Here is a 17,771-nt window from a genome sequence, read left to right on the forward strand (position 1 = left end):
CCAGTGGTACCAATTCTTAAGGCACAAACCTCGGGCACCCTGAAGCCCAAGCTACGGATCTGTGGTCACTACTCAGTGGGCATCAATTATCAGCTTGAAGATCACCGTCATCCAATGCCACTCCCAGAGGAACTGATGCAGAAGCTAGGAGGTGGATTCGGATACACCAAGATCGATCTTGCTGATGCCTACAACCAGATCAAGCTGGCACCAGAGAGTCAACGCAGACTAGCCCTCAGCACTCACCGTGGGGTACTCCTGCAGCAACGACTTCCTTTCGGGATAAAGTCAGCACCTGGTTACTTTCAAGAGATCATGGAAAGCCTGACCTGTGATCTACCTGGTGTTGCCGTCTTCCAAGATGATATACTCGTCAGCGGGAAGGACGCCAACGACCACCTGAGCAACCTGGGACGTTTGCTCACTCGTCTGAACGACAAAGGACTCAGATGTCGTCGTGAAAAGTGCGAGTTCGCACAAGCCAGTGTAGAATACCTTAGACATACCTTATCGGCCGAAGGGATCTCCAAAGGATCGAAGGTCGAGGCAGTTTTGAAAATCCCAGCCCCTACGGACGTCTCAAACTTGAAGTCTTTCTTGGGCTCAGTTCAGTTTTACGGGAAGTTCATCCCTAACCTGGCCAGCATGGCAGAGCCGCTCTACCGCCAGACGAAGAAGGCGAACCCCTGGAAGTGGGGAGATGAGGAACAGGCAGCATTTGAACAGTTGAAAAATGTGCTTTCCTCGGATCAAGTTCTGGTACACTTCGATCCAAACAAGATTTTGGGACTAGCTTGTGACGCGTCCAACGTTGGAATTGGAGCAGTCCTATTTCATCGCTATCCAGATGGAAGCGAGCGCCCAATCGCCAACGTGTCCAAGACTCTCACGGCTGCAGAAAGGAACTACAGCCAAATCCACAAGGAAGCCCTGGCCATCATCTTTGGCTTGCGGAAGTTCTACCAGTATCTCTACGGACGTCAGTTCACACTGGTGACAGATCATAAGCCACTGACATCACTGTTCGGACCAAAGAAAGGGACTCCACTGCTCGCAGCTAACAGACTAGCTCGGTGGGCCCTGTGGCTGAACCAGTTTAACTACACCATCGAGTACCGGAAAACAGCGGATCATGGCAATGCAGATGCCCTTAGTCGCTTGCCATACGGAGATGACATCGACTTCGACAGGGAGGAAAGTGGTGAAGACATGGACATGGTGTGTGCCATCAAGGTTCTCAGTCTTCAAGTCCAGCCTGTGGATGCCAATATCCTCCGTCAAGAGTCAGGAAAAGATCCAGTGATATCTACTGTGATGCGCTATGTCCGTGAAGGCTGGCCACCAAAGAACGCTGAGATCAATGAAGATGTCAACAAGTTCCGGAAGTTGTCGGACTCTCTCAGTATCTGCCACGGATGCCTCGTCCATGGATCGAGAGTGGTGATTCCACAGAGCCTGCAGTCCAAGATCCTTGATCTGCTGCATCTCGGACACTTCGGCATGGAACGCATGAAACAGTTGGCAAGAACTGCTGTTTACTGGCCCGGTATCGATGCTGCTATTGAGATGGCTACTCGACGATGTGACTCGTGCGGTGAACATCAGAACAAGTCATCCAAGCCTCCAGTTCACCCATGGATGCTACCAGAAAAGCCGTGGAGCCGCTTACACCTGGACCATTCAATCAACTTCATGGGTAGAGACTGGCTGGTGATCACGGATGCTTACTCCAAGTATCCATGCATTCATCCTACGTCATCCACGTCCTCTAGAGCCACTCTAGACCTGCTGGAAGAAGATTTTGCTCATTTTGGATTGCCTCACACACTTGTCACTGACAACGCGCCGACCTTCACTTCTAAAGAATTTCAGAGCTGGTGCAAGGAACGAGGGATCACGCACCTGACAGGGGCATCATATCATTCTACTACCAATGGAGCCGCCGAACGTTTGGTGCAGACATTCAAACAAGCACTGAGAAAATCTTCTTTGCCACCGAAGCGTGCTCTTCAAGAGTTCTTGATGCAGTACCGGAGAACGCCGACATCCTGTGGTTTCGCTCCGAGTGAACTCTTGAATTCCAGGCAGTTACGGACAAGGATCGACACTCTGCTGCCCTCGCCAGCCCACATCGCTCAGGGCAAGAAATCCAAGGAGGCATCCAAGTCTCAGATGACTCCAGACTCGAAAGCTGTCGTCAAGGTAACCAGACTGTACAAGGCCGAAGATCCTGTGTATGCTCTGTACCATGGACCTCGCCGAGACAAACAACCCCGATGGGTACCAGCAGTCGTCAAGAAGTCTCTGGGTACTCGCTGCTTCATCGTCATGGTCATTCCTCATGGTCCAGTATGGAGACGACACTGGGAACAGCTACAGCCACGCTACACCACTGAGGAAGACAATGAACCTGGTGAGGAAGTGGACACTGTTTCTGAACTTGTAACAGATCACCCCATGGAGATCTTGGAAACTGTGCCACAAACTCGGAGACAGACCAAACCCAAAGGTACTCCATCCGTTCCAGAGTATGGACCAGACAATCCAAGACGGTCAAAGAGAACACGCAAACCCACAGAGAGACTTTGCTGTTGATGCTTGAGGAGTAGCATCAGTTTAGGTGGGGAGGTGTTGTGGAGATCGCTAGATACCACTGGAATCGAATGGAAGGATAAAGAACATTATGGAACTTACTTTGATGTAGTGCGCAGTCACTCATGACGTAAGCGTAGACGCTCATCGGACAGACGGAACTGTGTAGATCTAACCAGATTAGTGTCGATGTTTCCCGAATATTCTCGTATGTCCATTAACTATATAAGTAGGGCTGCGCACACATATTGTTGTTCTTTACCAGTCTTGCACTTGTTCTTTCTTACACTGTGCTGAGAGATATTGTCACCGTTGTTCCAGCTGTTAATAAATCTACAGAACCTACACAACTCGTTGTGTCTCCTTTGCGACTGAGAGTGGCGAAAGGAAAAACACGACACTAACGCCAAAACGAAGCGTCCGATTGTGGTACTAGACAATCCGACTGGCCACACAAAAATAAATTCTTTGAAAAATGATCGCTCTATACAGAGGGCACCTAGGATGTTCTCAAGCGGTGAGAGTTTAAACGAAAGGTCCTGGGTGACAATGTCTGTGATGGTTTACTTGAAGCTGAGTCTGCCTTTAAGGGAAGGGTATTCTATTCGAGATTGTTTGTTAGTTTGTTTGTGTGTTTAGGGAAGAGGCTTGAAACTTGTTGACAAACAATTGAAGATAAATTGAAGATAAAAAGAATAGACTGTGGAAGCCTTCGAATCGCTCTTGGCACAGAAACAGACATAAGCACAAAGACACAGTCTCCTGGACCGATGGTTGAAATATACAGACTGAATATGGTTATTATTGTTTAAAGTCCCTGCATGCATGCAACCAATATGGTTCTCTGGGACCGTGGAATGTCGTTGTGTTTTTGATTTAATTATGCAATATTCACGACCTCAAGTATTCAACAACTGTGGTGGGCATCTGAGCGGTCAAGGGGGTCAGATCGTGTCCCCGAACTTCCCTGACTACTATCCCAACAACTCTGTGTGTACGTGGACCCTCACTGGACTCCCCGGAGAGAACATTCGTGTTTCCTTCTCTCATCTGGACCTGGAGAATTCGCCAGACTGTCATCAAGATTCACTGAGTGTACGTATTGAAAATGTTTCGCCACTGTCAACAAAGTTGAGCATTATTTGCAATTTCTGTCTTTCTGCCTTTTAATTGTTTTTAATCTTTCTATAAAGGCTACCTTTACGTTAACATCTCTTTTTGAGTGTTGCAGAAAGATACACCTAATCACTGAAAGAACTCAAAAACTTTGTGTGTGTTCTTTCTTTTCTGTGTTAACCCACCATCCTCAAAGTAAGAAGTTGATGCACCGACCAACTGCTGAAATGTGATATGCTTTGAATCTTGACGAACTAAAAACGACATCAAAACAACTCTTTTCAACTTCTGAAACAATGTTACCAGCCTGATACCGTTGGACTTGTGTGTGCCCTTTATCGCATCGATTCGATACAGACTTTGTTGTTGGTTAAAAAAAAATTCTCGGGAATTCATGTTTTCTAGTTGGTATTTCGACGGGCGCAATGGCTCTTTTTCTTTATTTGATGTTTAACGTCGTTTTCAACCACGAAGGTTATATCGCGACGAGGGAAAGGGGGGGAGATGGGATAGGGGAAAGGGGGGAGATGGGATAGAGCCACTTGTTAAGTGTTTCTTGTTCACAAAAGCACTAATCAAAAAATTGCTCCAGGGGCTTGCAACGTAGTACAATATATGACCTTACTGGGAGAATGCAAGTTTCCAGTACAAAGGACTAAACATTTCTTACATACTGCTTGACTAAAATATTTACAAACATTGACTATATTCTATACAAGAACCACTTAACAAGGGTAATAAGTGAAGAATTTTATGGGTGAGAAAAGGAAAGTAAAAGGACTTTGGGGAGGCAGAAATAGAGAAGAAACAAGAAAAAGATCCTAATTAGGTTCACGGCATCGAGAGTGATGCGACCTTCTCTCAGAAGTTAGTAGAGAAGGCTCCCCCATCCACCACCCGGGGGACGCGCCTCTACGCCAATTAGGGGGCGCGAGGCGCGCAATGGCTGAGTGGATATGACTAAGGCCCGGCTCCCAGCGGAAGGTTGAGTGTTCGAATCCCGGCTGTTACTTACTGGTGGGTTAGGGTGTAGATATTTTTCTGATCTCCAAGATCAACCTAAGACCAAGTTCGCACGAAGAAGATCATGTAATCCATGTCAGAGTTTGCGATGGATTATAGAAACTCGAAAATCCAAGTGTGCATCCCCCGAAATCGGTGTGTGTCTGCCTAAATGGCTGGGTAAAAACGGTCATACACGTAAAATCCAACTCGCGCAATAAACAGGAGTGTACTTTTCACGACTTTTCATTCATAACAAGCTGGGTAACAAAAAACACTGTCCATATTTAACAAATCACTTAAAAGAAAAGGTAAATGCTAAACAAATGACTGACCTTGCAAATATGATGGCAGCTCTGTCCATTTTTTGACTGGAAGAAAAGCGATGTAAAGTTTACGTGTGACGTCACATTCAATTATGACGCGATGGCTTGAACTTCTGACGCGCTTTGGATCCCTGAATTGCATTCTAAACATGATGCTCCCGGTGGGTTATTGTAAGTACTTTTGCACTACCAAAATGATGACAAAAACGATGTTTAGAGGCTTGTCGTCAGACCAGCACTTTTTTGTTGGTCCTCGGTGAGCATATCGCCTTTTGTTACATCCTTGCCAACCTCGGCCTTCGGCCTTGGTCGAAAAAGATGAAACAAAAGACGATATGGTGCACTCGGACCAACAGAAAAGCTGGTCTGCCAACAAGCCACCAAACCACCACTATTAATGTTCCCTGACAATGCATATTCACTGTATCACGTCGACGTTCAGGCAGTAAGCAAGGTTATTGGAAATGGAGGCATATCCACGAGTGTCGTCATTCATGCATTTAGCGGTTATCTTCCAATGTCAAAGTAGAGTCAACCGTTTGAGAGTCATCTCGTGTCTTAACTAAATTCACATATCAAATCGGGAGAGTAACAGGCCAACCCGTTCATCCTTTCAGTTTCGAAACGGTGCAGACGGAACCGCGTCTCTTCTCAGCAGAGTTTGCAGTGCCGTCCTGCCTTCTGACATAACGTCAACAGGAAACGTAATGTACGTCAGGTTCGTTACAGACCTTGAGAGCAGCGGGACTGGCTTCAACATTACATGGACTGCGAGTAAGTTATTCTGTGTGTCATCATTTTTTTAAATTTAGTCAAGTTTTGACTAAATGTTTTAACGTAGAGGGGGGAATCGAGACGAGGGTCGTGGTGTATGTACGTGTGTGTGTGTGTCTGTCTGTCTGTGTGTGTGTGTGTGTAGAGCGATTCAGACTAAACTACTGGACCGATCTTTATGAAATTTGACATGAGAGTTCCTGGGTATGAAATCCCCGAACCTTTTTTTTCATTTTTTTGATAAATGTCTTTGATGACGTCATATCCGGCTTTTCGTGAAAGTTGAGGCGGCACTGTCACGCCCTCATTTTTCAACCAAATTGGTTGAAATTTTGGTCGGGTAATGTTCGACGAAGCCCGGACTTCGGTATTGCATTTCAGCGTGGTGGCTTAAAAATTAATTAATGACTTTGGTCATTAAAAATCTGAAAATTGTAAAAAAATATGTTTTTTATAAAACGATCCAAATTTACGTTTATCTTATTCTCCATCATTTGCTGATTCCAAAAACATATAAATATGTTATATTCGGATTAAAAACAAGCTCTGAAAATTAAATATATAAAAATTATTATCAAAATTAAATTTTCCAAATCAATTTAAAAACACTTTCATCTTATTCCTTGTCGGTTCCTGATTCCAAAAACATATAGATATGATATGTTTGGATTAAAAACACGCTCAGAAAGTTAAAACGAAGAGAGGTACAGAAAAGCGTGCTATCCTTCCCAGCGCAACTACTACCCCGCTCTTCTTGTCAATTTCACTGCCTATGCCGTGAGCGGTGGACTGACGATGCTACGAGTATACGGTCTTGCTGCGTTGCATTGCGTTCAGTTTCATTCTGTGAGTTCGACAGCTACTTGACTAAATGTTGTATTTTCGCCTTACGCGACTTGTTACATTTAGTCAAGTTTTGACTAAATGTTTTAACATAGAGGGGGAATCGAGACGAGGGTCGTGGTGTGTGTGTGTGTGTGTGTCTGTGTGTCTGTGTGTCTGTGCGTGTGTGTGTGTAGAGCGATTCAGACCAAACTACTGGACCGATCTTTATGAAATTTGACATGAGAGTTCCTGGGAATGATATCCCCGGACGTTTTTTTCTTTTTTTCGATAAATATTTTTGATGACGTCATATCCGGCTTTTTGTAAAAGTTGAGGCGGCACTGTCACACCCTCATTTTTCAATCAAAATGGACTTCGGTATTGCATTTCAGCTTGGTGGCTTAAAAATTAATGAATGACTTTGGTCATTAATTAATTTTATTTTAATAAAAAACGATCCAAATTTACGTTCATCTTATTCTACATCATTTCCTGATTCCAAAAACATATAAATATGTTATATTTGGATTAAAAACAAGCTCTAAAAATTAAAAATATAAAAATTATGATCAAAATTAAATTTCCGAAATCGATTTAAAAACAATTTCTTATTCCTTGTCTGTTCCTGATTCCAAAAACATGTAGATATGATATGTTTGGATTAAAAACACGCTCAGAAAGTTAAAACGAAGAGAGGCTCAGAAAAGCGTGCTATGCAGCACAGCGAAACCACTACCGCGCTGAACAGGCTCGTCAGTTTCACTCCGTTATGCACAAGCGGCGGACTACGGTCATTGTGAAATAATGCAGTGCGTTCAGTTTCATTCTGTTAGCTTGACTAAATGTAGTAATTTCGCCTTACGCGACTTGTTTCTTGTTGTTATTGTTTAAACAGTTTTGTTTGTTTGTTTGTTTGTTTGTTTGTTTGTTTGTTTGCTTAACGCCCAGCCGACCACGAAGGGCCGTATCAGGGCGGTGCTGCTTTGACATTTAACGTGCGCCAAACACAAGACAGAAGTCGCAGCACAGCCTTCATGTCTCACCCAGTCACATTATTCTGACACCGGACCAACCAGTCCTAGCACTAACCCCATAATGCCAGACGCCAGGCGGAGCAGCCACTAGATTGCCAATTTTAAAGTCTTAGGTATGACCCGGCCGGGGTTCGAACCTACGACCTCCCGATCACGGGGCGGACGCCTTACCACTAGGCCAACCGTGCCGGTAAACAGTTTTGTATTCAGTTGCATAAATACAAAGCCATATAATTGAATGTTATAATCCGGGAACGTAGAAGAAGAAGAAGAAGAAGAATGTTATAATAAAGGAGCACAACAAGATAAACTTATAAATGTTCTCTTAGAAACAAACCAATTCGCAAACGTGAAATAGATGCGACTGTTACGTACGTGCCCACTGCGGGTTTAATGTGTGTGTGTGTGTGTGTGTGTGTGTGTGTGTGTGTGTGTGTGTATCTGTGTGTGTGTATCTGTGTGTATGTATCTGTGTGTGTGTCTGTGAGTGTCTGTGTTTTCCATTAAATTATTGTACACACGTATGCCCAAGTGATATATCAAATAATAGCGGTTTTGTTTGAGTTTAAGAGCTAGGGATATACATCTTTTAGCTTAATCGTTTTGTTTAACCATCAAACCCGCAGTGGGTACGTACGTAACAGTCGCATCTTTGTCACGAAGTCTCTCATGAAACATTCATGTCTTTCGATGGCCTTTCAGAATGTTTGAAAACGCACACATCAGGGTATGGCACCATTCGGACGCAAAGGGTGGTGAACAGCAGTCATGAATGCACGTTCATTATCCAGCAGCCCCAGTCTTACGTCATATACCTTCAGTTTCAAAATTTTCATGTGGGCAACGACACCGTCAACTGTACGACAAACTACGTTGAGGTAGGTTTTGATGTTGTTGTAGAAATATCTGATAAATACAAGATTAGATACAAGATATAACACTATGGCTCGGTCAATAAAGATGAAACAGACGACGATGATTATACTTACATCAGACCGACAGCAAGCCACCAGACATCTTATAATGTACAAATGTACATTTGAGCGATGTGAGCTCGATTGCTAACTTCACAAACTGTGACTGCATGCTCACCTCATAAGCTATGGAGAATGGCTGCAGGGTGATTACCGTTTGGTTGCTGGCTGATTATTGCGAATAAAAACCCTTCCAGATTACAGACGGGGAAAAACCGAGGATGGAGTAATGAGCTGTTGGAATTACCCCCAACACTCCTCCCATTTCGTGGCCTTTTGCATAATCGTAATGCGTTTTGCATCCCACATAGCAACACATTTGACCGCGACAACCACACCCCTGTGACGGCGTCATTCCCCGACCCCTCGTCCCCCCTGCCTCCCCCCTTCACTGTCCGTGAGCGGGATGTCCGGCTGCTTCTCCGCAAACAGAAAAGCAGGAAAGCGGCTGGCCCAGACGGCGTCTCAGGCCCTACCCTACGGCATTGTGGGGATCAGCTGACACCTGTTCTCACTGACCTCTTTAACTCCTCCCTCCAGCTCTGTACTGTTCCCCACTGCTTCAAGGCCTCAACCATCATCCCCGTCCCCAAGAAGCCCACAGCGTCGGCCATGAACGACTACAGACCGGTGGCCCTTACCTCCCTGGTGATGAAAGTGCTTGAGCGCCTGGTCCTCAAGCACCTCCAGTCCGTCATCAGCGGTAGGCTCGATCCCCTCCAGTTCGCCTACCAGGCCAACCGGTCTGTGGACGACGCTGTCGCCGTTGCCCTCCACTTCATCCTCCAGCACCTCGAGACCCCCAACTCCTATGCCCGCCTCCTCTTTGTGGACTACTCCTCGGCCTTTAACACCATTATCCCCCAAAAACTCTATGACAAGCTCCTCCTCTTTGACCTTGCCCCTTCCCTCTGCCTGTGGCTCCTTGACTTCCTCCTTCAGCGCCCCCAGACAGTCAAGGTCAACGGCCTCCTCTCCAAGACGCTGGTCCTGAGCACCGGAGCACCCCAGGGGTGCGTCCTCTCACCGCTGCTCTACTGCCTCTTCACCAACGACTGCGTCGCCTCTCATGACTCAGTTCAGCTGGTGAAGTTCGCTGACGACACCACAGCCGAAGGTCTCATCACCGGCGGTGATGAGACCGTGTACCGCCAGGACGTCGACTGTCTGGTGTCGTGGTGCGACAACAACAATCTCCTGCTGAACGCCACCAAGACCAAGGAGATGGTGGTGGACTTTCGCAGGAAAAAAGGCCCTGTGGCTCCACTGATCATCAACGGCGATCCCATCGAGATGGTGGACTTTTTCAAGTTCTTAGGCACCACCATCTCCAACGACCTGTGCTGGGATGATAACGTTGACGCCATCGTCAAGCGAGCGCGGCAACGCCTCTACTTCTTGCGCCAGCTCAAGAAGTTCCGCCTCAGCCAGGTCATCCTGGTCCAGTTCTACAGGGCCGTGGTGGAGAGCATCTTGACATTCTCCATCACAGTGTGGTACGGCAACACCTCCCAGCTGCTCAAGAACAAACTGGAGCGTGTGGTGCGCACTGCTAGCAGGATCGTCGGCTGTGAGCTGCCCTCCCTAGCATCCCTCTATGCCAAGCGCATGCTGTCCAGAGCCCAGAAAATTGTGGCTGACGAGTCTCACCCTGGCCATCCCCTCTTCGAGCGCCTGCCCTCAGGTCGTCGATTCCGATCCCTGGGGGCACGCACTCGACGTCTCCAGACCTCTTTCTTCCCCCAAGCTGTTTCCTCCCTTAACGCATCCCATCCCTCAGTTGGGCAGCTTCGCAGTCGGTGATCCTGCTGGCGGTGAGCTCACCACATCCTGTGACTCAGTGTTAGGTGGTGGTGGTGGTGGTGGTGGGGAGGGGGAGGGGGGTTGAGTGGGACTTTGATGTGTGATTTTTATTTTTTTCTATATTTTTTAGCTGCATTATTTTAGTCATTCATGAGTGGGTGGGTGGAGGGGATGGGCTAGTTCTAACTATGCATTAGATTATAAAATTGTATTCTGTGTAGACCCTTCCACCAGCATCTTAGACCACTCTTTGTACTTTTTCTTTTAATAGATGATTGTCATTTGTTTTACCTCATGTCTGCCCTGCGTGTGATGGTGTGATCGTGACTGCTGTAGTGTGGGCGTGTGTGTGTTGGTGTGTATGTCAGTGAATGTGTGGGCGTGTGTGTGTGTGTGTCAGTGTGTGTGTGGGTGTGTGGGTGTGTGTGCGTGATTTTACCAACACTACGCTAAATTCCTTGTGTTTTAAATGTTTTTTTAATGTCACTTGGCTCAATAAATACTGTATTCTGTATTTTGTATTCATGTTTACCGACCTTAACAATTATGTCACTCCTGCTATGTGTAGTGCTGGTTAGTCTTTTGTCGTCTGTCATATGAGCGTTGATGCGTTGAGCTGTCGTTATGCGGCATACATGGCCCAGCTCATCCGGCTTCAGCGTGTTTTTATATCGGAGTGATCCTTCTCCTAGACTGGTGGCTTTACAGGGCTGTCGAGTCCAGTCTACCCGGCTATTTGGCCATAGCTGGCTGGTTTGTTTATCTGAGGTGACCTTCCCCAGGGCTAGAACTTAAAATGCGGCTCTTGATCGCATGATGATCCCGTCATTGGACACCTGGGGTATTTCTTGGGTGTAACAGTGCCACCTGTTACCCCGCCCCATCCTGTTGGGAGCACCGCCAGTTGGTCCGCGACTGCTTATTCATCCTGGCAAGCCTGGCTTATTTCGCAGCTAACCTCCATATCTGAAGGCCATCACACTATCCGCCACCTGTGAACGCGCCTGGCTGGGGGTGGTCGCCCCTACTGTCCCAGGGTTAGTCTTTTAACTGCTTTCGTTTTTGATTTTGTTGATTTTGTTGTTGTTTGTTTTTCCAGATTCGCGATGGTGATGAGGAAGGTTCTCCACTTCTTGGCCGGCGTTACTGCGGCACTGACACTCCTCCATTGCTCACGTCATCACAGAACATGACGTGGATACGTTACGTCACAGATGGTTCTGACATTGCTGCGGGGTTTAATGCAACATACTGGAGAGCGGAACGTATGTATTTTTCGAAAGAAAATAAATATATAAAGATGGAAGGGATTTATTCATGTGGTTTTTTTTACATCAACTAAATGAGCCGTACTTATTTTTATCAATAACAAAAGCTGGACAGATATTAGACTAAAACTGTTCACGGGAGAATGCATCTGTTCACAGCTAAATTGATAATCGTCTACCGCATGCATACTATGGTTAATTGAGACCTTGGACAAAGTGAATGCTACGCAAGTCGCTTAAATACATACAGTCAATCACTCGGAAACCTCCACCCCGCCCTTACCCGGCAATTGCACTTTTTTTTTCTCAAGGAGAGACCCATAATACCTCTTTCAAATGCGAAATGTCAACCGCATCATGGGGCAACATCCCACCCCCGCCTCTCCGCTGCACCCCCGCCTGGCCAGTCCCTTTACCCCTGCTTCACTTTGGAAGCCCCTTCCTCTCAATGACCAGATCCAGCCAGGTGGGATTTGGTTAATGAAGATTTATGTTAGTTTGATTAATGGCAGCTTACACGTTTCGTTTCAGCTCTTTGTCACACGCAGTATAACATAGACTGGTAATGAACGTCAACGTTCACAGTTTATAACTACAGCTCATTACATCTAAAAAAAAATATTTATTTTTGAAATTGTTAAAGTGATTTCGAACCTTTACCTTGATTGTTCTCTGTTCAAAGCGTGTCCCACAGTCGTGCTAACAGAGCGGAACGGTACGTTCACCTCCCCGTCCTACCCCGGCTACTACCGAGATTACATGTATTGCACGTGGAAGATTACAGCCGAGACTAACAACGTTATCCGGCTGACCTTCGCCAACTTTAGTCTGGAGTCACATCCCGATTGCAGATACGATTGGGTGGAGATTTTGGATGGTGCAACTTCACGTGGAAGGTGCGTACAATACAATGTACTGCACCACGTTTTGACGAGACTATCTCATGTTGATTTTTGTCCTAACGAAAATTTAAGTAATGTGACACGTTTGTTTGTTCACAAGCGTGGGTTAAAATGTCAATAGAAGCTAGTTAATGTTGTTGTTGTTGTTGTTGTTGTTGTTGTTGTTGTTGTTGTTGTTGTTGTTCATCTTCTTCTTCTTCTTCTTCTTCTTCTGCGTTGTACGGTTGTGTCTCTCATAACCAAGGACCCCATGATGTTATTAACTAGTAAGTTCGGTGCAGTTTCGTTTTTCTTTATATATACATTTAGTTTCCCATCGTTTCGTCTGTGGAGTTGCAGTGCTATCTGCATGGCCGAGTCTGGTCATGCAGGAGGGGGTATGGGAGGAGATGGCACGATTGCAGTAGATGCTGTGGTGTCTGATCTTCAGCCACAAAATCGCACAGAGCTGTACATATTTGCGATGCCTATACTTTCAGGTGTGCATTAAGACTGCAGTGTCCTCTACGAAGAAAAAAAGGCTATGTTGTTTGTTCTACCGTATAGACACTGTCTTAAGTAAAACACATGTTCGCCGAAGATGGTAGGAGAGTAAATGACCTTTCTAAGCATAGAACTGGTTTTACCATAAACGGCCTCATTACAAATATCTGCACACAAACGCCAGGATGTAAACAAAAAAATGAATGTTATCAGATACTGTGGAGAGTCAGGACCCGGAACGTTGACATCATCCAGCAACAGAGTCACAGTCACGTTCAAAACGGACGTCAGTATCACCAAGCCAGGATTCTCTGTGTCCTACGTCACTTACCCTTCCTCAGGTAAGTGCCACATTCCTTTTACAAATAGACGATGTTCGAAAATAAATTTTTCAGGATTTTCAGCGGTCGGAAAGACTAAGAGCCCCTTTACCCCCAACAAGCTTTTGACAACATCGAACAGTGACGCTTCCGATCAGCTTCATCCTGCGATCGGTACTAACACCTAACTCTGATGTGTGTGTGTGATGCAGAGCGCTCAATACGATACCTTTTTCTTTCCAAAATCAGCGTTCACGAGTTCATCGTTGTTAACAATTTGCTGCGGAAATAATCGCTGGCACGTAGTGATCGCTCACAACGTGTTTTGATTGCGGTCAAGTGGGTTTGGCTTGTGCAAACGTGAGTTTAGGAAAACACCCGTGCTTACGAGCACTTCCAGTGATCAACAAGCCGTGGATTGTTATTTTTGGCTCCGATTTTTATATTTTCGAAAGAAATGGTATTATGTTTAGCGAAGGCTGCATAGCATAGACATCAGAGTTAGACGCTCATCCCGATTACAGGAAAAAGCCGATCGGAAGCGTGAAACATGTTCCGGGTGCAAACATCTAGCCCGAGGTAAAGTAGCTCTTACTCTGCCAGACCGCTGAAAATTCTGACAGAGTTATATCCGGAAAACGTCAATTGACGTTTTGCGTATCATCGTTCAACCTGTAATTCAGGACGTTGGAAAAGCAGAACGGCTAGCAATACAAATAATAGTTGCGATAACAGAAGTAGTAAAAGTAGTTAATGATATGAGGGCACGTGTAGTAGTAATTACCCAATATTGACGGACTGTGTGATGATATCTTCTGCTATGGTCTGTTGAGACAGTGATATCAAAATCGAGACAGGAGGTCGAGATTTTGATATCACTGTCGAAACAGACCAATAGCAGAAGATATCATCACACAGTCAGTCAATGTTAGATATATTGCTAATTCTCTGGACATTTTGTATTTACCGTTAAGAAATTACAAAAATATTTGTCTCAGTTTTGGCTGTTCCATATCCCTCCCTCTGATTATTATTTCTTTTTGTTCACTCTTTTCTTGTACTTTTCAGTATTTAAAAATGTCTTTTCTTTCTAAAAGTCTTTAGTCACTTGCTCAACTAAATTCTGGGATCATTACATTTTCATATATATTTGTTTGTTTTTAAATTCAGGTGTTTTTGTTTTTGAAGTGAGGAAGCAATAAAGAGGTCGTCGATATCAAAACTGATATCGACGGAAATGTCGTCGATATCACTTTTACAATGAGCTCAGTTTTGCCCAATTGACCAATGGAAATCCACGTAACATATGAAATAGCAATATACAGGGTGACACAAAAAAAACAGATCCCACCAAAAGTTTAATATTTTCTGAAATAATCAGCCGATTCTTTTATTTTTTCAGGTGAGCCAAGCTGAAATGATGTTCTAACAGCCCACCAAGTTTGAGCTTCAAGATGTCATGGACAACGGAGCATAAGACATTTATAGTCGAGGCCTATTTTCGGTCGAATTCTATCCACGCTGCTCAACTGGAATTCAAAAGACAGTTTGGACGTAGAGACTTTCCTGTTAAATCAGTTATCTATGGATGGAGGGATAAGTTCAGAGACCATGGGACTGTCAATAACCTCAATAGTAAAAACCCTAACAGGGGATCCCACTCTGGTCGACCTAAATCAGCAAGGACACCGAGGAATATTGATTCAGTCAGAGAGTCTGTTGTGCGCAGCCCGAGCAAATCTGTTCGCCGGCGAAAATAGGCCTCGACTATAAATGTCTTATGCTCCGTTGTCCATGACATCTTGAAGCTCAAACTTGGTGGGCTGTTAGAACATCATTTCAGCTTGGCTCACCTGAAAAAATAAAAGAATCGGCTGATTATTTCAGAAAATATTAAACTTTTGGTGGGATCTGTTTTTTTTGTGTCACCCTGTAGTATAATATAGTAACATCAGTGCAAGTGGAAGTGGCACGTAGTACATGGTCGAATTAGTAGTGATGATAGTAGTCGAAATAGTACGAGGTATGATCCAAACAAAATGATAAAAATTTTTAAGGTGATTTTCGCAGAGACTGTTTGGCGTATCTGGCCCAAAATACAGCAGTCATTAGAACTACTCTCCTCCTACATTGATGCAAAGCCACAAGTGCCTGAGCCAATCCGAAGAGGCCTTAGGGTGGCCTTATTTGGGGTTGCTTTTAAGCTCTGATTTGACGGCTTTTTTGAGGTCCTGAGTGCAGCGAAACTTGTTGGCAAAAAGTATGATTTTCAAAGAGGGTATAACCAAACATCACAAGGGGTGTAATCAGGTCTGAAGAATGTGTGAGGCAAAAATGGGATCATTTGGTCTTTTAGGAATGAAGTTACGGCCCTTCTTTTGTGGAGACTGATATTTTCATGGAGGAGAAGGGAGGTCTGGGTTTCGCAGTTTGGTCGCTGACTGTTAAACTCGTAAGTAAGTTTGGGTAAAAAGGTTTCAGCATAGTACGTGACAATGACAGTGCTGTTAGTAGGCAGAGTATCGACTGGAACGGGACCTTCGTGGTCGATCGAAAAATACAGCGAATAGCCCTGTTTCTGCTTTGAAAACCTCGCTTACAAATGTCATTTTGGTATAGAGACGCTTTGTTTTTGTGTTCTCTGGCACTAAAGTAGAAGGAAACCAAAGTCTAATAATCAGTGACTACAGTAACAACAAATTTGGGTCTACTGGGTTCACAAAGGTTGAGCAGATCGCGTGCAAGAGGACCCTGATGCTCCTTACGTTCCTCTGTCAGCTAATGAGGCACCCGTTTTGCGGCCAGCTTTTGAAGCCGAAGATCATTGTATAGAATTCTCTGGACTGTTCCATATGAAAGTTTAAGTTTTGCACTTTATACTCGCATGTACACTTTTTAATTTTAGTTCAACCGAACAGCCAAACACCAAACAGTGCAACCAAAACAGGCAACCAACGCACTGATCAATCGTTTAACTAACTGACACACAATAAACTAACCAACAAACAAAAACAATGTTGAAGCTACATGGTCACTCTAACACTGTTGCTTACAGGTTACCCGCCGGAGTGCTCATCAACGCAGAACAACGTGTCGTTCCCAGACTCTGCAGCAGTGGGTACGTGTAGCACAGTCACAGTGCAGTGCAGCACTAACGGACCGGACACGACGCTCAACGTCACCAACAGCACAGACGGACCGGTCCGCTGGACCATCAGTCACGGGAACATGGACACCGACTCTTCGCTCGTGTTCACTGTCTGTGTCACTGACGTCTTGTTTCACTTTATTGGACAATACGAGGTAAGGCTTATTATTTTGTAGGGAATATAGGGGTGTGGGACGCCATGGGAAACACTATTTATCCTACATACGTGAGAGAGACCACTCCTGAGATAACAATATCGTTCAATTCACACGTGATAATATTATGTAAATGAGGTCGAGGTCAAACTAGCCTGGCAGGGACAGGATTTTCCATTGCTCATGATGCCAAAATCACCGAGACAATCGCATTCACGAGGCTTTCAACTGACGGACTTTCAACTAACTCGTTGCTTTTTCAAAAAAGTTAAAAACTCGCTTACGCTCACAGTTCAATACTTAAAAAAAAAAGCAACTCTTGTAAATCTGGTAGGACAGAGCAATTAAATCATGTAGTATTCTCTATATATTATGGATCGCTAAGAACGCTATTTATGGAGCGCTGTTGTTGTTTCCAAGTTTGTTTCATATCAATGAAGTTTGTTTTGGATGTTTGTGTTTTGCACGTTGTCTTTTGCGTTTTTTCTACTCGTTGCCAACTGAGAGGTGGGAGTTTGAAATTGTATGATGTTTGTTACAGGCATCTCTGAATGTATCCAATTCCACGGGTGTGACGTCAGTCACGTGGTCTGTGACGATCGATGACGTCAACCAGCCGCCAGCATTTCTCAGTGCTAGCTACAACATCCAGGTTTCGGAAAACACGGCTGTGCAGGCGACTATCGCGCAAGTGCCACTAGTGACGTCACGCGCGATGGCAGATTCGACCAGCAATAACGTCATCACTGTGTGGGACCCTGACAATGTGACCGCTGGTTTTGAGTTCAAAGGCATCAATGTCCAAAGTATGTATGTGTGTGTGTGTGTCTGTCTGTTTGTCTGTCTGTCTGTCTGTCTGTCTGTCTGTCTGTTTCTGTCTGACTGTTTGCATTTATGATCTGATATTTGTCACCCTTTTATTTGGCTTTCAATGACAAAAATAAGAGTGATTGTATCAAAATGTCCGTGGTTGAATAAAAACAAAAACTCACACATCAAAACGATCTGCTAACATTTCAAAATTCAGAATGAAAAAAGCAAGAATGGAA

General features: G+C 44.8%; 2 protein-coding genes across 3 annotated transcripts in view; both read left to right on the plus strand.

Annotated features, from left to right (window-relative positions):
• Positions 1-17,771, plus strand: part of LOC138961695 (uncharacterized) — a 64,908-nt gene that overhangs the window by 7,057 nt on the left and 40,080 nt on the right. For both annotated transcript variants that reach the window (XM_070333365.1, XM_070333364.1), the window contains exons 3-6: positions 8,372-8,547; positions 11,546-11,711; positions 12,397-12,610; positions 13,313-13,440. In XM_070333365.1, coding sequence (XP_070189466.1) covers positions 8,372-8,547; positions 11,546-11,711; positions 12,397-12,610; positions 13,313-13,440 — 684 coding nt within the window. The remainder of the gene's footprint in view (positions 1-8,371; positions 8,548-11,545; positions 11,712-12,396; positions 12,611-13,312; positions 13,441-17,771) is intronic.
• The window catches only part of LOC138960849 (uncharacterized), a 4,912-nt gene continuing 2,958 nt past the window's right edge, over positions 15,818-17,771 (plus strand). Inside the window, exons 1-3 of the mRNA XM_070332491.1 lie at positions 15,818-15,833; positions 16,475-16,722; positions 17,264-17,528. Coding sequence (XP_070188592.1) covers positions 15,818-15,833; positions 16,475-16,722; positions 17,264-17,528 — 529 coding nt within the window. The remainder of the gene's footprint in view (positions 15,834-16,474; positions 16,723-17,263; positions 17,529-17,771) is intronic.

The sequence above is a fragment of the Littorina saxatilis genome, linkage group LG3, assembly GCF_037325665.1.
Source record: "Littorina saxatilis isolate snail1 linkage group LG3, US_GU_Lsax_2.0, whole genome shotgun sequence".
In the NCBI taxonomy this organism is placed as follows: Eukaryota; Metazoa; Mollusca; class Gastropoda; order Littorinimorpha; family Littorinidae; genus Littorina; species Littorina saxatilis.